Below are 25558 nucleotides of genomic sequence, written 5' to 3'. Positions count from 1 at the left end.
ATAATTAACGCAGTCGGCCGCTTGGAAACGCAGGCGGTGAGATGCCGAGAAGCCAGGGGGAGTTAGACAGAGAGGAAGCGAGAGAGTGGGACAAGGAGAGGTGGTGAGAAAGAGCGCATGTCAAATTGTACAAATTGATTACGTTCGCACACGTTGACAGCGAGTTTATGGGGTCGAGGGGGGTGTCGGAAAGGTATTGGCCGGCTGCCATTGGTCCGCTCTTCGCTCGCTCTCTCTGGCTGGCACGCCTCTTTGCCAGAGCGAGGCGGCATTTCCAATTAGACAAGCAGCTGCGAGACTAGTGACGTCATCGAAACCAGTTGGGCTCCAAACCGGTCGAGAGAGGCAACGCCAGAGAGTGGCTGGGAGAGAGCAGCAAATAGCAGCGAATTTCGGCCACGAGCCATTTTCGTTGTTGGTGTTTGTGTTGCACGTTGTGCCAACGTTTTACGTGTGGCTGCCGCGCGTTTTTGCCGACGCGTTTTTAATCGCCATTCTACAGAACGTGTATCTTAAAGATGCGCTAGGATCTGGTAGCCAAAAGACTCTCGAAGATGCCTCAGCGAACGCCCAGTCCCGCGGAGTCCGAGATCTCGGTGGGCTCGCCCAGTCCGCCGCCGCCCATGATGAGATCCTTGAGCATGAAGCGCTTAAGGCTCCTAAGGAGTCCCGCGCCCAAGTCATCGCCGGCTCGCATCAAAAGCTTTTCCATAGCAGATATCCTGGGACGAGGGAGGGATGAAGAGCCATCAGCAGATACAGCTCCAAATGTGACAGCTCAGCCGACGGGAGTGCCAGCTCCTGCTCCAGTTTCAGCTGCTCTACCCGCTGCTCCACCCGCTGCACTGCATCCCTTCCTATCGCCCGCCCTGCTGCACAGCTATGAGCAGCGCTTGGCCTGGGACTACCAACGCCAGCTGCAGGAGCACTTCCATGCGCAGGCCCAGGCGCAGTTGCTGCGCCAAATGAGCCACCTGAATCCCGCACTGATCATTGCCTCCGAGGATGGCAGCTCCGAGAGATCGCAGCGTTCCAGCAGTAGCAGCAGCAGCAACGGCAGCATTGATTGCTGCAGTCCCCCCAGTCAGGCGGAAAAGCTTCCGGCTCCAGCGGGAGATGGCCAAGGAGGCTCCAAGAAGAAGTCGGAGGAGTCGTCTGCTGCAAAAGGTGGCGAGACCCCAGCTGGAGATACCCCGCTTGATGCTCTGTTCCAGTTGTCCACCAAGAACTTTGACGAGGAGCAGGGTGAGTACGGGAGACATTAGGGATTGGGGATATTTGTTATGCAGCAGATAAGGCTCTTTTAACAGTCAGAACTCTTTTCATAATGTTTTTGTGAGTGGCTTAAGGAATTAAAAAACCAAAATCTACAAATCGTCGGGTATAAAGCTTATTTTACTGACAAAATAGGTTTTAAGACATTTTACTTCGATTTTGCTTCGATTTTGCTCTGACTTTGATCCGATTTAGCTTCGATTTTTCTCCGTTTTTGATCTACTGTCCCCGCACCTGTTGTATATTTATTTATAATTATTATTACTACATTTTAAATATTTTTCGATTTTCATTTTTTATAAATACTTTAAGTTATTCTTTAGTTATTGCTTCAAAAATAATACTATACAATTAAAGCCTGTCCAGAAATATGTATAGATAAATCTTAAATTAGTTTATTTCCCTTTTACACGATCATCATAATTGTAAACTACATGCTGGGTGCACTTACCTTCAGGTAGAGTTACTATACCACTCTTATTTCCCTCAACCAGCTAACCGCAAGCAAATTACATTTTAATATAAACTGATTTCCCAACGAGACCCATCATAACCATTAGCCCGTCCAGCGATTGATCAATTGTTGTCATTACGTCTTGATGAGATTCTCCTTAAGGCGTAAAAACAGTAGTGAGGTCAGTGGGGCCGGCTGAGGTGGCTAAATCAATTTCAGGCCAGGCCCGGCCGGCTGCTTGGCTCACTCTCGGCATTGCCTTTGATGGCGATTGCCTTTCCCAGACCCCAGACCCATACCCATACCCAAACGCTATACTCGATGTTGGGATGCTGGATGGATGCTCGCGATCTGGCTGATGGCTCCGGCGCATGCGTATCGTTCGGCATAATTTGCTTAGCGGCGTTGATTTCTCGTTAAGTCGCAGACGCGAACCGATTCAATCAACACTCAGAATAAATATTTGGCAAGTTTTTCATTATTAATAATAAAAGTAGAGAAGCTTTATACATATATTTAGAATAAACCTTACCTATAAGACTTCTTTTGTTACAACTATAATTAGAACAACTCCCTAAGAACCTTTCTAGTTATCAAAGAAATATTTTTAAAATTTTCTGCAAATAGAAAAACTAATTCATATATTTATATAATTCTAGATTTCATTATTATTATTATTATTAAATTATCTCCAACCTTTACTTAATGTTTCTCAAATAACAAAATACTTTTTCCCCGAGTGCAATGGACAGTATAATCCATCATGGACTGCGCCTTTTGTTCATCTGCTACTGAAATTGAATTTACGCGGCGCACGTACAACTGGCAATTGGTTCGTGCTCCACTCCGGATCGCCGGATTGCTCCACAGAGCCATCTAATCAGCATCAGCTGATTTGATCGGTTGATCAACTGCTACTGGCATTGAGTGCCAGCCAAGCCGCCCGAGAGATGATTATGATTATCACACAGATGCTCTGCTTAAGCGCCGTAGCTTGCGAAAATTGCATTTTCCCAAGACAGCATCCGGTATGGGGACGATGGCCCTTTCCTTAGCCATTACACTAAGCCCGAGCAATGTTGGCCAAAAGTAACCAGTCAGGATATAGTGGAAAGGGGGGGCACTTCCGGTTGGTAATTAGGAGCAGCGACAACTCCCATGCCGACTCCTATTACCCTACCCTTTGAGGGGGCTCACCTGCTCATTGCTCATGACGATTTTCAGTAGATAAACCAAAGTGTAGTCCCATATACAAAATAATTACAATGGAAATGGCTGAAAAGTTGCAGCCATTTGAACAATGAACCTGTCATTAGGTCTCGTCAATTGCAAACACAGCAAAGCTGTCGTCGCCGAAGATAAAATACTCTTAGGATACTGTGTAGATACATCTTGTGTACCTATATCGAGGCGAAAGTCCGTTAGGATATATTGAAAAATGTATATATCACATGGTAAAATATCGAAAATTATCGTATCGTAAAAATATGTCCTATTTTTATTGGTCTTTTATATCAAAGAAGATATAGCTTTTTTGTACAAATATAACCTTCTCAAAAGATCGATCTATGTATTGACTTTCCCATCAAATATCGATATATATCGGTTTAAAGATATTTTCTGTCTTCTAAATATTATTTTAAAATTCAACTCCCTCTTTTACACATTTCCCATATTTTAATTTTAATTCACGAATAATGAAAATGGATGTTCTTTTACACACCAACACACTCTATATAAACCACTTTCTACAAAGAAAATCATATTTGATCGTATTGTGTGGTACTCCCCTCGGAAAGGGTAAACTCATAATTGCAATGGACCAAAAGGGGAGGCAAAATGAGCCCTAAGAAAGCCCATTCCGAAGGGGCGATCAGCACGGGCTGCCGCTGCCGCTGTTAAAATGTTGGCTTGATGAAACGCCAAGACAATTGGCACAGACAGCCGCATTATTGAACGCACGGCGAACGCACAAACGGCACAAAGCAGCGGCGGATGCATCCCTAATTACAATTTAATTACTAAACTTTTCCCACTTGACAAAAGGCGGCGGAGCAATGGCAGTTGAAGACCAGGGACCAGGGACCAGAGACCGAAGACTGCTACCCAGCGGAGCATGAACCACAAAACGCACCACAAACAGATACACAAACATAAAAACAAACTCCCCCCGAAAAACTCACACTCACAGATACATGTACATGGCGGATGGCGGCCACAATGATGATGGCACTTCGGGTTGACAGTTGATTTGACAGATAGCAGTGTAAACATTTTACAACATGCGGGTCGCGGGGCGGGGCAAAGTAATAAAAAGTATGCACTGCGGGCGAGAGAAAACTAATTAGTTCAACTAGACGTATACTTAATTTCGAATGGGGGGAGCAAAGTCGAAAAATATATATAAATGTAAATAAGTGGCGAATTGAGCATAAATTATAGTTATAATTGGAAATCCAAGCAGAGAAACAGAGTCGTGTGCTAACTACCATGCAAATGGGATACCCAGTCAAAGCTGTTAGAGGGCAATTTTCAGTCACGTCAAATCAGTCGATCCATAACCGGTCCACATCCACCTATGTATATGTATCTGTGGGTGGGGAAATAGCTATATCTGCTTTCCGAATAACGTGACATTTTCCATGGCGTGCCTTGAATATCTGGGCGGCATGTCACGCCCCTCTATATACTCTATATACTATATATATCTGCTGTGCTAGATAGATTTCTATCTATCGCATTAGTGGCCACTTGCCCAGTAATTGTTGTTCAAATATTTGCCTCGAGATCGTTGGGTATTAAAAATCTAGTTTTGCTGATAAAAAACAAATGGAAAACCATTGTAAACCATAAACAATTTAGCACATAACTATAATCTATAAAGGAATCCCCTTGAAAACTCACTAAATACCCTTAGAAACTCTTGAGAAACATTACACAAATTACTGATTTACAATTGCATTTCATTCGATTTAAATACTTCCCATGAAAAACTGAAAATTCCTTTAGAAAAGTCAACAAGCTGAGCATTGCATAAATCAAGCAAAAAGCTAACAAAAAGAAATCCCGCCAAAGTGTAAATCAAAAAATTCATTTCAAATGATTAATAGCTGCACATCGTTTCAGCGATATTCGTTAATGACACTACAAATACTATATAAAAAAGCGTATATTCGTATATTCGTATATTAATAAATGCTGTAAGGCGAGACTCGTTTGCCTCAATAAAAATCAAGAAAATGTCTGCGGGCGCCAAACTGTTCTAGCTTCGCATATAAAATATGCATGAAATATTGCGAAATTGCCTCCGAGAGAAGCCGAAACAAGTTGACAAGCCAACAACGCTCGGCATAAATTCTCTAATTAACGGTTGCGCCTCAAATATTTTATTAAAAATTATAATTCGCCAGTAGTAAAAGTGGCAGAGAAATATGAGTTTGCGTGCGGCCTAACCATAAAGCATTAGCATTAATACCAGCCCAGGGGAATAACAAAATCAGAGACTTGCGTGGTTGGCTATAAAAAAAAACAACAACAAAATTGGTTAACTGCCTGATTTGCTTTCACTATCGGAAGCCCTTTTGGACCACACACCTTTGGAATACTACACATATAATGTGTTTGTAATTATTCTTAAATGGATTTAGTAGTAAAGTTAAGGTAACAAAATAGTTGTGGATTATACAAATTAAAATTCTTTAAACAAATCAGCAAGAAGGTCAATTTCAGTAGCAGAATTGTTAAAGAAATTAAGTTTTTTTATTTAGATTTTATTTAAAAATCAAAAGCAAATACAAAGAGAAGCTAATTTCAAAGCAGAAAACACTGTAAAAAAGTCTTAACCCTTTTTAAAATGATAATTTTTTGTCTATAAGCCATGAAATTACCTTTATTATAGTCAAAAACGTATCTCTTCTATTTAAATATATCTAAACCAAGTCTTAAGCTATTATTTCTCACCGTGTAACCCACCAAAAGCACTCGGGTGGTCCATCATCATAAGGCACCCCTCGAGCAAATTGCATACCTCGACCCGTCCGGTTAGAGCCAAAGTCAGAACAAGAACAAGTGACGCCTGGCCAGAAGAGATACAAAGATACACAGATACAGATGCACAGATGCACAGATACAGATACACAGATACAGATACTCGGAGCTGAGGTGTGTGCAAAAGCAACGCACTGAAGGTGTTACCTGCACGCTTTTGATGAGCACTAATTGAGCTCAAGTTGCATTTTTCTTCCCTGGCCATTACCCGCGATTCAGGGGTGGAGGAAGGCAGGAAGCCAGGGGAATCGGCGGCGTCAAGATCAAAGCCAGCAGGCCGATCATAAAGACAAGCGAAAATCAAGCATCGACAGTTGCACAAGAGACAGCAAATGAGAGAATTAGCCGGGGAGACAGCGAGACAGAGGGACACAGGTCGTCGAGCGATAGAGGTGAGAATGAGAATTGGCTAAAGAGGCAGCGGCTACAATTTGGTAATAACTCTATTAAAGCCATATGGGAGGCAAAAGACCAAAGCCCAACTGTTGCCAAAACGCTAAAAAGGAAGTCTACACTGGAGGGGAAATGTTTCCGAAATCTATGAAAATTTATACAACAAACTTGAGAGTTTCTTTAACTGTTTTAACTATAAAGATTCACATATTAAGATCATAAATTAAAGGTTTTAAATTATATTAAATTATTCAAATAAATTGCATTTCCTTAAAGAATTTCTCTCCGTGTAACAAATGTACCCTGAAAGCGGCACTTGGAATGCGGTGCATTCAAGTCAGGACCTTGTCAAAGTTCTTAAAAACGCATTCGCTAACTCATTCCCACTGCCGTTCGCACTCGCATTTCGCGTTTTTGCCAAACATTAATCACAGGTCCCCCGAGTGGAGGAGCTTGGGACCGCCCGAGCTGTGAATTTTCGGCATGTGTCGAACATCAAAAGCCCGCGCCACGCATAAAAAGCCATTTAAAAACGCATTTTCTGCTTGAAAACAACAAAAAAATATACAAATAAAAATAAACACCTCTCTGACCCCGCGGCTCCATGGCTAACTGCAGTTGGCCGTGCCCCATGGTCTTGGCCAGGAAGTCCAGTGTGCCAGAGATTGATGCGTTCACAGACAGCCCACCGAACTACTGCTGCCGGGGGAATGGTTACCAGGAGGTGATATGGAGGGAAAACGCATTTCCTCGCGGCTTTTCCAGCTGCAATTTATATGGGTCAGTTGGCGCCTGGCCTGGCGAAAACCAGTTTTCCATCGTAAAGAGGTGTTGCTTGGGACTGGGAGATTCCAAAGGCTACACTTGGGTAAAATGTTATTGTTTATTAAGTATTCTTGGGCTTAACTTAACTTTATTTATAAGAAAAAAGAGAAAACCTATGGAAAAACAATATATAAAACTTTAAATTTAGATTATAATTTCCCCAAATAAATTAAGAGAAGGGAAGGCAGCGTCGCCGGTGCATCTATGATAATCGTAATTCCTAGCGACAAATCATATTTATATGCTCAGTCTTTGATGATAAATGTTCACAAAAATAAAAAAACAGCATAAAATAAAGCATTGAAATCATTAGCAGCGATGCTGAACAAACGAGAAGACACCGGTGAATATTCGGGATAAAGTGTAAAGTGTCTGATGCAGCGGATGGGGAAATTATTCACAGCTACGGATCGGGCGACATTAATGCGAATGAAACCCAGATGCAGACGACTTCCTTCCCCAAAGTATCCTGATCCAACGGTTCAGGGTTCCAGCGTCGACAAGGTGTCTTCTTTTTTCTCGGCCATTCGATGCGCCGGACAGGTGCAGACTCCAGACCATATCCATATCCATTCAGTTCATCTTGATGTCTGCACTTCAGTTTTGACGAGCTCCGCGTACCGTTTTGTGAGATACATTGTAAAGTATCTGAAAGTGGGTATGAGATCCTAAAGATATGCTTAAAAAAAACTGTGGCATAGCGAATCTTTAAATGTCTGACGATGAAAATTTCAAGTGTTGAACATCTAGATAAGATCAAGGATAAGGGAAGTATATTTTAATAATATTTAAAGGACTTTCTTTAAGTAAAATTTTTAAATTAGGTTAAGGGAAATGCCAGTAAAAGGGATATTTTAAATTTAAATAGATTTCCATATCTAAACCGAAGTATCTTAAATACATTTTAAACTTTGTAGATTATATTTTAAAGATTATAAATAAACTGAAGTATTTACAATATTGGTATATTCCTTGATTCATTTTTTTATACAAAGAAAGCTAATATATTTCCAACTCTTCTTCACTATTTAATAGTTTTTAGGGTATTTTATTCTCTAGAAATAATTAGTAATAATTTTATTCTTTTCATGTGTTTCCACAACATAAAATCTTTACCCACCCAACGATTGACTTCCTCTTATTAGCCTCGTAAGTCTCTTTCACGCCCCCTTTTCCCTTCCGATACCCAGTTCCCCCTTACATCAAAGGGCATTTAAACACATTTTAAACTTCAGCTGAAACACATTCAGTGATTTAAGAGAACAACTTCTTATTGTTCCTATTTACACGCTACCCAAAGTCGGAAAAATCAAAATCAACCACCAACCATCACCGCAATAAAGGCAAGAGAACGACAAACTTCACGCTAAAATCGAAGGAAGCTGTGAAAAATGTTTTCTTCCCCCCGAAATGCTTCCTTTCCGACACAGTGCTGTGTGTATATATAGTACCATAGAATAGCTACCGAGGGCAGTGGCAATGTCAACAAAGCATTTAACACCTTCATCATCAAACACCAAGCAACCACCCCATGTGTATTTGTGTTTGTGTAATCGTTTATTAAAGTGTGAAGAAAATTAATTTGACTATCTGAGATGTTTGCCGCTGTTTCTATGGCAAATGACTTGCAATCGTTGACAAGATTAATTAATCCCCCCAGAAAGAGGGGGAGTAGAAGCCAAGGAAAAGCAAATGAAAATGAAAATGAATGCCTTAATTGATTTTATTTTTCATAACATTTCTTTTCATTTTCATTTTCATTTGCATTTTCATTTGTTTTCCCTTTTTTGCAATGCAGAATTGTTATGACAAGGCTTGTTATGCCAACGAAAGGCCTTTCAAAATGCAAGTTTCAAGTTATTAAAGTATGCAGATGAGGTTTACTACACCTTAAAAAATGAAAAGTCATAATGTAAAAGGGTTTATAAATAAAGTAATTTTAGGTTAAAGGATTTACAAGTCAAGCTTATTTATTAAAAACTCTTTATAAAATATACAAAAATATTTATTAGTGTAGATATCCCAAGTTGTCGGGGGCTGTTTCATGTCCGCCGACTTTAACTTAAACTCCAGCTCGTGTATGCACTTTTGACAAGTAATTTAATAAAGCCAGCGACACGGCTCGCTGTTGTTGCCAAAAGGTGTTGCTGCAGTTGCTGCTTAAACATGCATATAGCCAAGTTAAGAGTAAGAGAACCACCGCCGTTGGCCGTCGAGTGCCAGTCAGTTAGTCACTCAGACTCAGTGAGGCTCGAACCAACCTTTGGTTCCAGCCAGCCAGCCAGCCAGCCAGCCGTTTGATTGCAGCTTGTAATCACAATTAAAGTGTTAAGCATAAATGCCAGGGGCCAGTGGGCAACTAACGAATATAGAAGACACAGTCAGCCAAAAAAATATACAAAAAAAAAAAAATAAAAGAAGGTGCACAAGGGTTGCTCAAGTGGCTGAAAAAAGTCTGGGGGATCGGCCGTCGCAATGGTTTTTCTGGGCTTGGGAGTTTATCATTTCACGGACATGTCTACGGGCTGACAGCTTTGGAATTTCGGCAGTTTTGTCGATTAATTAATTGACAGACAGCCAGCCCAGGCAGTCAAGTTCAAATGCATTTAAATGTTAGGTTTAATGTGTCATAATAGTAAAGTCAGTATAGGGATGGTCTTAAAGAAAGGCTATTGAAAATAGTCACAACATATGAAGAAAATAAAAAAATAAATATACAACTTTGAATTTGAATTGTATTTCAATTTAAAATAAGGAATTAAAAGCAATAAGCTTTGATTTTTATTAAAATACTCTATTTAAACGTACGTTTTTTGGTAAGAATATCGATAAACTCTCAACAAAATATCAAAAAAATAACTTTGTACCTCATTTCTACCCTTAAACCTTGAAGTTTTCATCACTTTTAAGGTAAAAATTAACTTCTGTGAGCCATGTTTTTTTCATTTAAAATGCAAAACTGAACGTAATGAAGCGCTTAGCCAGAGATCGCGTTCGGCCCGACACCTTTACAAATTACAAGTCGGCATTTAAATGGCCGTAAAGTTTTATGACGCGGCGTCAACCAAATAATCGGACTGACAATCAGCCAAAACGGACTCATTAAGATGCCAGGCGAAAGATCTGTGCCAGTTACAGTTCCAGTTCCAGTTCGGAGGCAGTTCAACATCAAAATCTGGGGTCTGGTTAATTGATTTTAATGTGCCAATATCCTGACGGGATCATCTACTGGACAAGTTTATCGGAATCTGAAACCTCTTGGCGGACATAAAACATGTGCACACGATATGGATCGGCACTTTTCATTAATCGGTTTGGTGTTAATTTATGGCGTATCTTTATGGCCCAGACTGGGAATCAATTGCTTCCGTCTTTTCGGCGGCCATGATGGAACTCGCCGAGCCGAGCCGAGCCGCACCAGACATCACTTCAGAATGCACTTGAATTTTCAGGCAGTCCCCGGCTCCCAGTTCTCGCTAATTACGGCAATTAAAAACCACTAAATACGAGTATAAGAGAAAAAGTATATAGAGAACTAGGGCCGATCTCCGTCCGACGCCGTCAAGTGGCAGCCAGCGTGCCAGGCGGGGTTTTGGGTTCAAGTGGCTCGGATTCCCGTAATGAAAATTGCATCTTAATAAAGCATAATTACCAGCTACCAAATGGAAGGCCAAAGTGTCTTGTCAAGCAGCCGGTATTCAGCGGTATCCTTTGGATGCCCAGGATATTAGTCTGATATTGCCGCTGATTGGCTGATTAGCCAAGTGGCAAGAGTACAGGCCTCCTCCATTAGCAGTCCCAAATTGCATTACATTATTGAACGTGGTGAGCCGAGGAGCTATAGAGCTGTGGAGCTGTGGAGCTGCGGAGCTACAACAACTGCAAGTCATAAACAATTTCAATTGCCGCTGCACATTCGCAACACTCAATTAACGCTTTTCAACAAAGGCCCCAGCCAGCAAATACTATACAACGTACGGCAGCCACAATAACAATAATAATAATGCATTCATCACTTTATGACAGCCCCGCATACAAACTTGGCCTAGACAATAGTGTCAACCATAAAGAGATTGCCAAAGCCCGAGCCGCGTATCTATTAAATTATGCTTAACTATGCGCCTTTGTTGGCCCAGTCAGCGAGCCATGTGGATGTCTGTGGTTGTAGTTGTACTTACTGGATGTTGTTAAGAGAGCCAGGCCACTTAAGACTGCGGAGGCAGGGGAGTCTAGAAGCAGCTGCTGGCTAACAAAGGAGTCTACAATTCGTTTGCTCCTCTTCGTTGGCAGTGTTCCATATAGGGATACCTCTTTAGACATGGATTTTTCCCCGAACTATTAAGTTTTTTTTACCTTATATTTGAATATAAAATATATTTAAAAATATTATAATCAGTAACCTTTACAAACCTATAATGATTGGTAACAAGAAATCAATCGGTGACCCGATTTGCAGCCAGCCACACATGCTTTCCGTTTTGGCCAACAAAAAAAGAAGGAACGTCGTCGGCCCACATAACAAGTTTCCACAGACACAAACGCACTTAATATATGGGGGATATACATTCGTATGACTGTATCGAATCGACTTGTGCGAGTTCAGAAGTGAAATACGTAGGAAATAACATGAATTCTTCATAAATTCTCCTTTTGGCAACAAGGTGTGGGACTTGCCAGCTGAATGAAAGAAGAAGTGAGGTCTCTACAAGCCAGGAATACCCTACATTTTGTAAAGAATTTACTTAAAGAAGATATACGAATTGAGTATTATTTTTTGTATATTTAAAAGGAACCTCAATAGACATTAAAATTCGATCACATTCCATTGAGTGTCCTATCAAAATCGACTTACATTTTGGCCCAGTTGACTGCATTTTTATGCCAATTCAATTGACCAGGATCGCTGTTAATCCCCCTGCCTGGCACTCGCATTTATAATTGCCTAAGAAAGTGTCATCGGAGTGGGTTTCCTTCTCTTTATCTACTTTTTTTTATGCATAATGGGCGATTAGACAACTGCAACTGCGCCGGCGGCTGTCTCTAAGCCAATGCATAAAGTGCAGAATTTATGCACATTTGGCCCAAACGGAGAAAAGCCAAGATCGGGGCTGAAAGGAGCTGAAAGGGGCTGAAAGCCAAGGCGACTGGCTGCCAACGGGGCGTAGATTTAATTAAATAAATTCAGAGAGCGACGCCTGCGGCCTTGTTGCTTTTCTTTATATATTTTTTTTTTTTTTTTTTATTATTGCATATTTGTGCGTAAATCTGTATTATAACTGTGTGTGTGCCTGTGCGTCAACTGTAACTAAATAAATCTTGGCATTGTTTGTGCTTTTTTTTTTGTAAATGGGACAGAAATACACTTTTCTTTGAAAATGCTAAAAATGAATTTAAAAATAGTTTCGTACTCTTGAAGGGTATTTTAGTTTTAGTCAGAAGTTTGCAAAGCAAATTTAAATATTCAAACGGAGATATGGAAATTAAGCATAAACTCTCAATTAAGTAGTTTTTTCTGGAAAATTTAAATAATTTTAAACAATGTCATCAAAACATTTTATTATTTTATATGTAATCATAGACAATAAACATTCAAAAACATAAATAATAATCAATATAATTGTTGTTTTTAACATATACATATATATTTATAATTTATATTATTTTGTATACTTTGACGATTTAATGTAACATGTTAAATTTTACCAAATTAGAACGATTCCTAATGATCCAATAGCAAACTTAATCTTGCCTTAGTTAGCTCCCTTTCTTGTTTCTACATAATATAAAAGTTATATTAAAATAAAATCTAATAAATCTATAATTTTGTCCCAGTGTAGACAATGATCTTTACAGTTTTGTACTTGCACAATTATTTATTGTTAATTTATTTAGCTTGTCACATGACGAGCCTTGCAATTACGAAGGCGAAAAGTGCGACACGCCCACCAACCAGCCAACAGCAACCCAAAAGTTGAGTCTACTACCAACACGCACTCGCACTCACATTCAGAAATCAGGCATATATCAACGGCTTAACAATTGGCTCAGACTTGTCGTCAGGTGGCCATTGCCGTTAAGCCGTTGTCCCCCGTCTCCCGGCCCACCAATTTGCAATCCCGTTCTCTCAGTCCCCCTCCCTTAGCCACACACACCCCACACGCATTCTGATACTTTAATTTATGGTATCTCTCGCAGTTTATTTGTCATGCCAACATGCTGTCGCAGTAATTATACACATAACCGTAACTAGTTTTTTTTTTTGTATAATTTTTTTTTTTATGCAACATGCAACACATTTTTTTATGGCCCTCGAAACACGAACGCACATCAAAAGCGCCATGCAAATGGTCGCTTGTTATGGCTAATGGCTTGGATCGGTCATGAAACAGAACGAGTTCTGCCGACAAGTCAATAGAGGATGCAGAAATCAGTTATTGGAGGCAAAGTATATATGCATATCGAGCTGACTTAATTGCAATTATTCGAATGGGATTAAAATGTTTGAAAATTGAAAGCGTTAAATCGGAAATTAGATCGTTGGATCATTGATATGGAAAAACATTAGACTAATATTTATAAATATTTTATTTTGCTTAAAAATCGGGAGACTATTTCCGAATAGAGATGTTTAGGAACAGAAAAGATCTAAGATATCGAAAAAAAAATATATTTAATATCTCATGTTATAAAATCGAAATAATACTTAATAAATCGATATTTTCGATATTATTAAATGTCTCTTTTAATTGCAATATACATATAAAACCAAAAATTTGACTTATGGCCTATATATTTAAACATTGAAATGTCACTAAACTTTTCTGTAGAAAATCGATTTAATATCGATAAGTAGGCTTATCATTTTCCAGCCCATGTTAGCTTTCTTTATTAAGTCTCTGTCTCTTTTCAAACCCTTCTTAAGATATCGCAAATTACAAAATAAAGTACACTCTTGATTATGGTAATTAAATATTTTCATATGAAGACTCCACCTTATTATAAACTTATTCAAAGCTGATCCCAAGGTGCCAATGCTATCTAAATCCAAATCGCACTCCAAAGTGCTGCTCAGCTGGTAGCCAAGTGACATTTTTCCGCCTCCTCGAAAAAGCAACTGTGGACTTTCATTTTATGGCGCTCACTAAAAACAAAACCTACGAGCCCGGCCCACTGCTCCTGCTTAAAGCCGCTTATCTGGCCGGCTATATCGATAAACATAAATTAAGCGATATTGTCGACCGGCGACTACAAGCTGCCAACTGCCAAGCGGCAACCGGCCACTGGCCACTGGCCAACTGTGAATTGCAAGCGGGCCGTGCCAACGCCTTTTTGGAAGAAACGGCCAGTCAACATGCAGGCGCACATAAAAATCCACCATAATGATAACGATAACGATAACGATGCGCAGCGGTTTGTTGTTTTACAAGAAAATTATGTATTATTAAGCGCAGAGGCCCACACTGCGATGATGAGAGATGCACTTGTTTGTCGCCCTGCTGTGCATTGGCAGCGTTATAAAAAGCCTGCTTTATCACCGAGAGACCCCAGATCCTGGGGATCGAAGATCAAGGGTATACCCATTCAGCGGCAAATTAACTTATTCCTGAGTTGTGAGCTCTGCTCAGGATGCAAGCTGGGATGAGCATTAACGGAAATTTATCATAAATTCCAATACCTTACTACTAATGGGCGTTGATTAGCTAATTTGCTGCGCTCGTTTCGATTTCCACTTATGCTCGGCAGCTCAACTCATTTCAAATACTAATGCTTGTTGGCTGATTTTCAGCGTCATTGCCGCCGTTCGATCAGAAACCGTTTACAGCATATTATTTGTGTTAGTGCCAGGGGTTTTTAGCACTGGAAAAAATATGAGTCTTTAAGGTTGTTTTGTTGGTTTAGAAAATAGAAGATATCGACCTATAATAAACCTCTAATTATACATTTAATGTGTTAAAAAGTGACTATAGAATACCCGGCTTTCAAATCTCTGCCTACTTTTTGGCTTCACAATATCTCCGTTATAATGTAAGTTCATTTATTAAAGGTAAAAGTAATGGTAAAGGTAAAAAATGATGTATATTAGTTACTAATTTAAACATAAATAAAAGGTTTATTTCAAGGTTTCGATAACAGAATCATTGCATACTTTTAGGCGCATGAAAAAAAGAAAACAGAAAATGTTAACTGTAAAATTTCTTAAACAAATTACTAAAAAGTAAAAAGCCTTTATAATATTATTAAACATTTAATGATTTTTTAAAACTTCAAATAAATTACAGCATTCTTTTGGATGCTATTTTAATTGATTTCAATACTATAAAAATTTGATGTAATAAGATTTGTGTTTAAGATAGAATTTTCGATTTTTTTTATGTATTTCTTGGCTTCTTTAACTTTCTTAAGTGTTTATATAATTTTCCTACTTCCTAAATGAATTAAAATTAATTAATTTTATGTAATTTTCCCAGTGTATTCCTCTAGTCAACCTCCTTTTCCTCGTTTTGGATGGCGGCATGTTAGCTTTGATCTCCGCTTAGGAGCAACAAAATCATCTCTAACACACTCTCTGCGTCTCACTCTCTCTATACACCGTCTTGAAATAATGAATGAAGCCTCGAATCGGAGCTAAAAATCAAATTAAATGCCGTTTTGGCATTGTGCGTTAACAGAGCCTGGTTAGGCAACCGACGGATTAGCATAGCGTGTTGTTACTGTATCATTTTTGGCACGCATGTGCATCCCGCTTCCTCTAACGCGTTGCTCCGGCTCTCCCTTTTTCTCGCCGGTGCCCAACAATGAGAAGATTAATTTATGTTATTAAGTCGGCACCGCCGTCTTTGATCTTCGCCTCTGCGAGGTGTAAGGTAGGCAAGTCAATGCGGTGGCAATGCCGGCACCTGAAGATACCTCGCCCCTCACATCCAGAACCACAAGCAATCGATGAGCAGCGGACCGAGTCCGAGTCGGAGTTGTAGTCGAAGTCGAAGTCGGAGTTCGAGTCCAAGATCGAGATCTTCACGATCCGATGCGATCCAGGCAGCGATCGATCGCACGACCCTGCTGCTACCTGCAGCAGCTTAGATTGCCCCTGGTCCTGGCTGGAAGTGGGGAATGAGACCGGGTTCCGGGTCTCCTAACTCTTGGCATTCTCTGGCATCATTACATTAATTTGTAATTTATGACAGCTTGTCATAATATCAACGATATTTTAGCAAAGAGTCCTTACACTGAGGAAAATAATAGGATAAGTAACTTTAACTATTTTTGTATTTAATAAATATTAAAAATTTTAGCTTAACTCACCCAACTCTCAGTCTAAGCCTCTATTCATATTCATAATTCATAATCAAAATTGATTTTTCTTTCTTGTTTTCTTTTTTTTTGCTAGTGTGGGCTCATTAATAAACCTTTTTTTTTTCTTGTTTGCCGCCTCAGTTTCGCTGAGTTGTCAAAACTATCGTACAATGTCTCTAGGGCAAGTTTAGCGGCTTGCTCACCGATCCAATCACCCGGCCATCATGATCATCATCAGCGGTAACTCTCTATGGTGTGTATGGGGAGATCCGGGCATTGGATCCGATGGTCCGTCCCATTCATCTAGTGGCTGCTTGGGGCATTGTTGGCTTTACAGGCCCGTTGTCAACGCTCTTTGTTGTGCCACCAATGAGGCGGCGGCCCCTTTGATCCGTCGGCCAGTTCAAAGCCCCCAACGAACTTCTAACTCAATTAGTGTGTAGTTTTTTAAACGGTTTTGATTACAACGCATATTTCTTGGCATCCCCTACTAACATAGAATACATGCTACTTATAAAGACATTAAGCCGGCTAACTCTGGCCCACATCGAAGTCGTCGTCGTCGTCTCATGTGTGGACGAAGAAGGTGGGGCTGAAGGTGAAGCTGAAGCTGCATTTGGAGTCGGGGAAGGTCACTCAATCAGAGCAAGGATCCCAAGAGCCGCCTCTTCTTTGATCGCATTTTAATGATGATGACCATTGTTAGCTGATGTTAGCGATTGCAAGCCCAGATTTTCACTTAACAACCGCTGCCGCCCCAGATCAGGGCTTAAAGTGCATGCAAACATAAAAATGATGGCAGCAGAAAAACGGGGTAACATCGGGGAGGGAAGAGGCGTAGCAAAACCAAAGCTGAGCAGCTTCATCGAGTGCTCAGCATCCAAATTGCAATGCTACGTAATTTTTATTGTCTCGCACACACCAAACCGAAACTCACACAGTGGTCTAAGATCAGCCATAAAGTTGATAACTTGGGAACTGGAATAATTTAAGCAGGGAAATATTTTAGTTTCGTTTTTATAGTTCTAACAGGAAGAGGAAATATGTATTCTTGTGTAATCAAATTTTTCTTAAATTAAAATAGCAGTGTTTAAAGGGATTGTCTCATATTAAAAGAGATATGAGAAATATAGTAAAAACTATTATGTAAATTTGTAATTACAAGGAGCAATGACATAAACATACAAATAAATGTTGCCAGGAACATGTTGCAGAAGTTTTTGTATGAAAACCTTGTGCTTTTGACCCACTGTCCTCTTAAACTGCAATGCCCATGCGCCTGGGGAGGTGGCCAAACATGGATGGCTCTTGCAGACAACGCCGCCGCCGTCGTCGTCGTCTACCGTCTGGAACCAACATAACCCTCCTCCATCTGCCCCCCGATCCCGTTTCCCAGCCTCTGCCAGTCTGCTGCTTCGTGTCCAACCGACTCTTACACTGACTGACTTCATTGCTCTTTACGTTACGTTAAGTTTAAGTATACGTTTGCCCACTGCCCGAGCGCCATCTCGTTTAATCTGCCTTTTAGAGGGCGTGGCCATAGTATTTTATATGTGCTGATCAAAGGGAGCCGATGCTTTGTCCCGAAGCCGACGGGTCCTCTGTCCTCCTCCCCTCCACTGGCCAGCAAAGAGAGCTTTTGCGTAGCGCATGCTGAACGCTCCTCCGATCGTGAATCATGTGGCGGATGCTAAGGATGGGGGCCAGCGATGGATGGTTTGTGGAACGGATGGATGGATGGATGGCTGGATAGGAGGATAGGAGGAGGATCGGTGTGTGGTCATGGGTTCGATTCTCTGGGACGTATTCATTATTGAATTAAGGATGACCACGTTTTCGGCGCTTTGTTTCGCTGCGTCGGAGTTGCAATTGATTTGCCAGCCATTAAAATCAATCAAAATATAAAGTCGAAGGGGGTCGTCCGAGGCGTCTACTAGCAATTACAAGTGAAAGTCGCCGGCACAGAGCTAATGAATCGTTGAGCTGTCTTAAGAGAAAATCCAGAAATAAAGCAATTTATTATTAACTGGAAAATGTTATAGGTCAAATCTGTAAGGGGATTATAAGCGGGAGGATTATGTTTATACATTATTTTATTTATTTATTTTAAGATTCTATTGAATATATAAATTTATTTTGTGGCTCCAGAATTTATCCGAAAATAAAATAAATTAAAATAAGATATTATAAGACATTTTTGCATTCGAAACTCCATGAATACTTGGCTAGATCAACTCGTCTGTGGATGCTTGGCTTGAAAATCAACTTGAATAAGTTGTATTTTTTGTTTATTTTAGGATATGGCGATCTTATCTATGTGATTTTATATTATTGAATTTATATAAAATGGAAACCATTTTAAAAATAAGATTCACTTGAAACAAATATATCTTAAGTTCAAAAATAAAAAGTATGACTAGGTTTCGTAGTGACCAACATTATTCAATCAAAAATTATATTCTTACTCACAAAGAATTTTTTCCCAGTGCCCCTGTAATTTTGGGTTCATATAAAGTGAGTGAACATCGTGCGCAAACTGTTTGTTGGTTTACCTGTTTATGTTTTTATGCTCGAGTTCGGAGAGTACAGGACCTCGGGGCCCATTGAAAAGAAAGCGACCGACTCTGCGATCGCTTTTTGGAACATGTATGAAGAAATTAACCCTCGACAACATTTGATTACTGCCCCCAGGTACCGTTGACATGTTTTTTCGGCTCTCCAAATTGAAGGGGAACTCGGAAATTATTGGCCATATTAATGTTTACAAGATGTAATATTCGCAATCAAAATAGCTGCGGGCCAACATGAACATGAAAAACTTAACGCCGGAAAGCGACGCTTTTTGAAACAAAAAATTCAATTAAAGTGAATTATATATGTAGTACAGTGAAAGTCCTTTTCAGAGACTTCACTTATATGATTTTAAAATGGAATAAAAGCATTGATAATTGTTGGTTTTCATCTCCAAATACGAGGATCCTCATCTGTTTGATCTATTAAGTGCTTTACAGATTTCAGCCACCAATCAGAGCCGCTCGGCCGCCCTTAAATAACTCAAAAATAACTTATATTTGTGCGGCTTAAAATAACTTGGTATTCAGTTACCTGAAACCCCAGCAACGATCCCAGATCCCAAAAGATCTCCAGGGGCGGTACAAAATGACAACAAAATACAAGAAGTTATTGGACGCATTACGAGCGTGTAAACAAGCAGCCAACAATGACTGTATCGCAGTTCGGAGTAAAATGTGAAGACCCCACCAGTCGACAAGTCGCCAGACTTCGACTCCATATCCCAAAAAGAAAATACCTAAATTTATAACTTTCTCGTTATGAAGAGCTGTGCCGCTTCCCTCTACTCCTCCTCGCAAGCCAGCTCACTTTGTCGGCGGCTAAATTTGTCTCATCTTCTTATATTAATTTGTGTTATTGTATTTCAGCTTTTCGTAGGCTCAGGCAACAACAAAAACAACACGGCAGTTATAGTTATAATAAAAAGAAGCAGCAAACAAAGGTAGCCAAAAGGTATCGGGTTTTATAACCTGCTCGAACTCATCAATTTCATTGCTAACAACACGCAGACACGCCGAAGTGAGAAAAATATGCAGGGCCCCGCCATCGGCTTTGATCCGGTCTGAATCATCGTTTTGGATCTCAGATCACAGAGCTAATACACTGATAAAAAATGGGAATTATTACATTTAATATGCATTGATTTCACATCTTTGAAAATAAAGAAAAGGATTTCTCTAATGCGATTCTTTTTCTCCAAAATCCTAACTTTTGTCAACTAAAATACTTAGATGGGTAAAGAAGCAAATATTGATATATCGATCTTTATCGATATTTTACGAGATATTTTATTGCTACGATATATGTGCAATAAATATTAATTAATGTGGCTATATTTTTGTTTGATATTTTGATATTACAATAGTCATTTCCTATAATTTTCGGATATTAGAAAATTAATCGAGATATAAAAAGAGACAATGGTATCGATATTTTTACGATAAATTAGATATTTTTCTTTTTTCTTCATCGTTATTAATTGTGTATTAATATTGGTATAGATCTCTTTATATTTTATATAAATACAAAAAATATATATTATCTTATAATTTACTTTTTAAAATATAGAAATTTTCCTTCTGTGTATTCTGCTGTTTTGGTTTTCGTTGGGAGAGAAAGACGCCGGCAACGTCATAAGTAAATTTCTCGAGATGTTTCGGGGATTTCAAAAAGCCATTTAGAATAAATTAACTGGGACCTACCGCTAAAAAGATCTCTGATCCGATCGGCTCTCCTGCTTCTCCACCTTGCCTTCGTTTTCATTTTCATTTTGGGGATTGTGTGTCCCGGATTTGGGTGAAGCTGAAGCGAAGCGGGAGTGATCCCCCAAACAGGATTAAAATTAGTTTTTGATTACGCGTTCGAGCTTCTGGACAACGCAATTTGCGGTCTGCTTTCTGGTTCTGGCCATAATTAGCGCTTTTAGCCAAACTCCTTCAACCGCCAGGGGCAGTGAGACGGCGACTCTTTTGCATCCCCGAAGGTCGCCTTTGTCCCTGGCCGGCTTTTTGTCATAATTCTGCGGTGGCGGCAGACTTGTAAAGCAATTGGCAGGTATTTAGCCAGACCCTGAGAATGTGAAATTCCTTGTGGTCATAAATCCGAAAGCCCCGAAAAGTCCAGGCATCTAATTGAGTCTTCCGTCGGCGGGCCCAAATCACACATTCCACATGTCATGCTTTTGGCCTGGTTCTGGATCCCGATCTAAATCGGAATCTGGCTGCCTACCTACTACCTCGGGGATACTCATCTTTCAAAGGGTCCGAAGCGATGCGAGGCATTTGAAGAGCGTGTGAACAGCAGGCACCTTGTGGTAAATATATTCCCTGGGCATTAGCCTTAGCGTTAGCCTTAGCCGAGGGATACGCATCTTGGTAGCCCGATTGTCTTGAGATTGCGATCTCTGGCTGGGCTGGACTGGCTTTTATTATTATGATGTTCCCCTTTTTGTGGCTCTGCATCCCTGGGGATTACCATTACTGCTCGCTGATCTGGGCTGATTGATTTGGAGTTGGCTTTAATTGAATTGTTTCCCTCCGGCACCTCTGGCCTTTGTTTTTTTTTTATTTTATTATTTTTTCCTGTGGAGCGGAAGAGCGGGTTGTGATCTGGCATTAAGCAGCGAGTATTTAATTAATTGCTGTTAATTTATGTGCCTCCCAGTAGCCAGTAGAGTCCAGCTAATTTGCCTAATTACCAGCCAACGCCATTAGCCAAGCGCTCCAAGTCTGCGTTTCAGATTGACCGTCGATAAGGCACGCCATGCTCCTGGTATCGTGTGGAAATAATGTACTGAAAAAAAATATTAAGGATTAAGGAGCTGTCATAATTAGCTAAGTTAAATTGTATAGTAATATATGGTTGTATTTATTTTTAATAACTTAACTAAGAAGAAAATTTTTAGGGATGTGTTCTACCCTCACTATCAAAGTCCTTGATAAAAATAATCACCAGTTAAACTAATCGAAAAATTTATTTTAACCTAAAAGATTAACATAGTGCTGTTAATCATCCTTTATTGCTGTTAAGCACATTTGTGTGCTGTAAGGCGCAATCTTAGCTGTAAGTCCCCTTTTAGATTTTAAGTAAGCTCTTCTTTTTTTCAACTCCTAAAATATTTGACAAGAAGTCTAGGTTCCTGTTAAAGTTAACTCTTACATATAAGCAATTGACAACCAAATGTACGGAACAGGACTTTATTTTGACAAGGAGGTTAGAAATTTGCCGTTAAGTAAAGAAAATTCGAATGTTAGAAAACCAGAAAAGATAATTATTATTAAAAAGTCTTTTACATGATAATTTCAAATAGATATCTGATCATTTTTAATATTTTTATATAACTGTTAATTTTTATAAAAATATCAATAAAACTATTTCTTTCAGTGTAAACTCCTTTGTGTTAGAAGCACACCCAGTAGTACTAAGTCAGTCTATTTATGTAAGGAAAATGCGTCATTTTGTTTGTGTCTCAATTAGCAACGCTGCCAGGAGGCATAAGTTATGCTTACTTTTCCAGACAACAGAAGCAGCTCCTTGGAATCATTGTGCTAAATGTGTGGCCTGGTTCGGTGTCACCCGGCATCTCCCTGCCGGCTGTCACAATGATTAGTTATGCTGATGACATTGTTTGCTGGCCACAACGAGGACGTGTGAGGTGTGAGGTGTGGGTGCGGGTTGTAATTCCTGTTCCATGACTCCAACTCCATGTGCGGCTCTAAAGTGGTCCAGCCCACCAAGTGAAGTTTGCTATTTTTTTAATTAATAAAACGCGACTAAAGCCGCCACAGAGTTCAGGCTTAACCACTTTTTGGTCAAGAAAAGGCTGGCCATGGCTTTTAATTAGAGGCGTGGCTAACTTACATGGCCAATCTGGGACCAGGAATGCCTATTGATGGCAAGTGGGGTCAGATTAAACTGGTTAATGAAACGATCTTAGCTTAGATAAAATGGTGTTTGTTAAAAAAATAAATTTAATATAGGAAATATTGGGATATACATATGTAAGGTTAAGGGGTTTAAACACCTCTTAGATGTATAATAAATTCATTTGTTTTGAGAGAAAAAATACTTATTAATTTCATAAAATTCCCCCAATCAACCCCTTAAAAGATACTTCTACTTTATACCCTCAATGGTCGTTTACAAGCCAAAAGATTAGATAACCCCACAATAAACACATGAGAACAGTGTCAAAATGGCTTTTAACTTCAGCCACAAAAAAACTATAAAAAGAAGGGGAACTGAAACAACCCCAGGTTGCCATATCTTGTGCTTGTGTTCAAGGACTAAATTCGGTTGTCTTAATTGTTAATTGTCGGACATGTTTAGCAACAACAAAGTTGCTGCTGGACTGCAGCTGCTGCCATTTTTCCCTAAAGAAACCTTCCCTCTAGCTCCCTCCCTATAATAATATCTCTTTCGATGTATATTCAACCCCTTAAGCAAACGAAGCAACAGCTATTTCCGTTGATACTGTAGGCTATTCACCGGGATCATATAAGTATCGGGCATTAAAAAATAACAACAAAAAACTTGATCGCAAGGCGCAAAAATTGAATTGCCAGCGATAAATAAACAATACCTAATGGGCCTGGGTTGGGCTGCTCTGCCTTCAACAAACTGGGTTGAAAGCCATTTCCGCCGCGGAATGCTTTTGGAAAAAAAAAAAAGAAATAGAAGAGGTATAAACATCAATCAGCCGGCGTATTACCTTTAAACATGCCAAAAACAAATACCGGCCATCAAAATCCACATCGAATCAAATCCCAATCGAATCGCTTAAGAAAACAACAACACTCTCGCAGACACAGAGGAAATCATTCAGCGTGGCCAATAAAATTCGAGGGTATAAATCGGGGCTAGAGCTAGAGAGTCCCCCCCCTTGCCGGGCTTTATGACCGCAGATTTGTTGTTGTCGGTTTGTCTATTATGAATTCCATTGAAATTGTTTTAACCACAAGCAGTTCCACTGATTGAATTGAAAGTGTAGCGATCCGCCATAAAGGTGATCATTAAAGCATCCTCGAAGACGGCACTCCGGAGAAAGGTCAAATTCTACGGCGGAAAAAGAGCCAAAAGCCCCATAAACTTTTCCGTTTTATGATCATCGGTTCGGTTGTGAGAAGCATAAAAAGTTGACTGATCGCTGAATAATTTACGATGCCATCTCACACCTTTTCGACTCGACACAATTCCGTTGTAGCAGCTCTCCCATAATGATTTTCAATGATGTTTGTTGAATTGCAGATCCCGCCACACTGAATATATTCGCCACGCGATCGAATCCAAAGAAGAAACGCAAGTCCCGCACTGCATTTACCAACCAGCAGATCTTTGAGCTGGAGAAGCGCTTCCTATACCAAAAATATCTCTCGCCAGCGGATCGTGATGAGATTGCCGGAGGCCTGGGCCTTTCCAATGCACAGGTGAGTATGGTAATATTTATCTAAGCGATAAACTGTAAGCTAAATACCAAGTAAAGTTCGATAAACTCTTTGGAAGTATTTGGTCTTGGTCTTCTCACAATATAGTCACTAAAAGTTTGATATATGCTATACTTTTTTAAAGTGTCAACATACCAGGAACAGAAAAAGTCGATTATAATATATCGGCTAAAAAATATCGCACTTAATTTCGTATTGTTTATCGAAAGATATTGCATTTTACTATATTTTATCATGAAAACATTTTAAAATTATGGTTTTATATTGATTTTATCGAAAAATATCCAAACAACTTATTTAATTTAAAAACTAGTCCGATATATCAAAAGGATTATCGATTTATCACACATTTAATTACAAATTTCGATATATTGCAAGTTAAAATATCGATTTTTACTTTAGTCTTTATGTCAATTAACCAAACTTTATCAACATATCAATGTTTTCACACACTCCTAATAGAAATATATCCTCTTTGTCCCTAACTAAACTTTAGACAATCTGTTATAGGATTTCATATGCTTAATTTTTAATTGAAAAAAGAGTCTTTGGTGAACTTTGGTTGAACTGATTCTTAAATAACACTACTAATACTAAATTTAATACATTAATAACTCATGTGTAGCATAAGAAATCGATTTTAAGACGTCTTTCTTCCAGTTTCCTCTCAATACAACTTTCGATATCCACAGGTTATTACTTGGTTCCAAAACCGACGTGCCAAACTCAAGCGCGACATGGAGGAACTGAAAAAGGACGTGCAAAGCGTGAAACTGTCAGCGAACAATAGCTTTTTAGAGAACGTTAATGACTTGAGTATTTTAAAGACCCGACCAGTCAGCAGATCGCAATCGCTTGCGCCACCCACAGACGCATAGCGGTATCGGAACGGATAAGGATCGCGACAAGGACAAGGACAAGGAGGAGCTGCGAATGCTGAAGCTAATGACTCTGATGCGTTACTCCGATGGCAAGCTGCTATATCCGCAGCCGCCAACTACATCAGCACCAGATTTGCCACTTCCACACATGCAACGCAGTGATTAGCTTATTTTGTAAATTATCCAATGGCTTAACTCTCATCTAATTGCCAAAAAAAAAAAAGAAATAATAATATTGCTAAGGAGAGAAACACTTTATCTCTTTATTTTCCTAATTGAAGTATTACATTTTTTATTTTATGATGCACATTGACCCACAAAATAATAGTAAATAAATAATAAACTCGATGTACTTTAACTTGTATTGTGCTTAA

The 25558-nt window shown here is 39.5% G+C and overlaps 1 protein-coding gene across 1 annotated transcript; it reads left to right on the top strand.

Moving 5' to 3' along the window:
* The first annotated feature begins 431 nt into the window (after positions 1 to 431).
* On the top strand, positions 432 to 25558 carry lbl (ladybird late). The gene is made up of 4 exons (XM_017180108.3): positions 432 to 1245; positions 24107 to 24285; positions 24996 to 25078; positions 25131 to 25558. The coding sequence occupies exons 1-4, from the start codon at positions 555 to 557 to the stop codon at positions 25348 to 25350; spliced, it is 1173 nt and encodes a 390-aa protein (XP_017035597.1). The 5' UTR covers positions 432 to 554; the 3' UTR covers positions 25351 to 25558.

This window comes from Drosophila kikkawai, chromosome 3R (assembly GCF_030179895.1).
Source record: "Drosophila kikkawai strain 14028-0561.14 chromosome 3R, DkikHiC1v2, whole genome shotgun sequence".
Taxonomy (NCBI): Eukaryota; Metazoa; Arthropoda; class Insecta; order Diptera; family Drosophilidae; genus Drosophila; species Drosophila kikkawai.
This window is presented reverse-complemented; position numbering and strand designations above follow the sequence as displayed.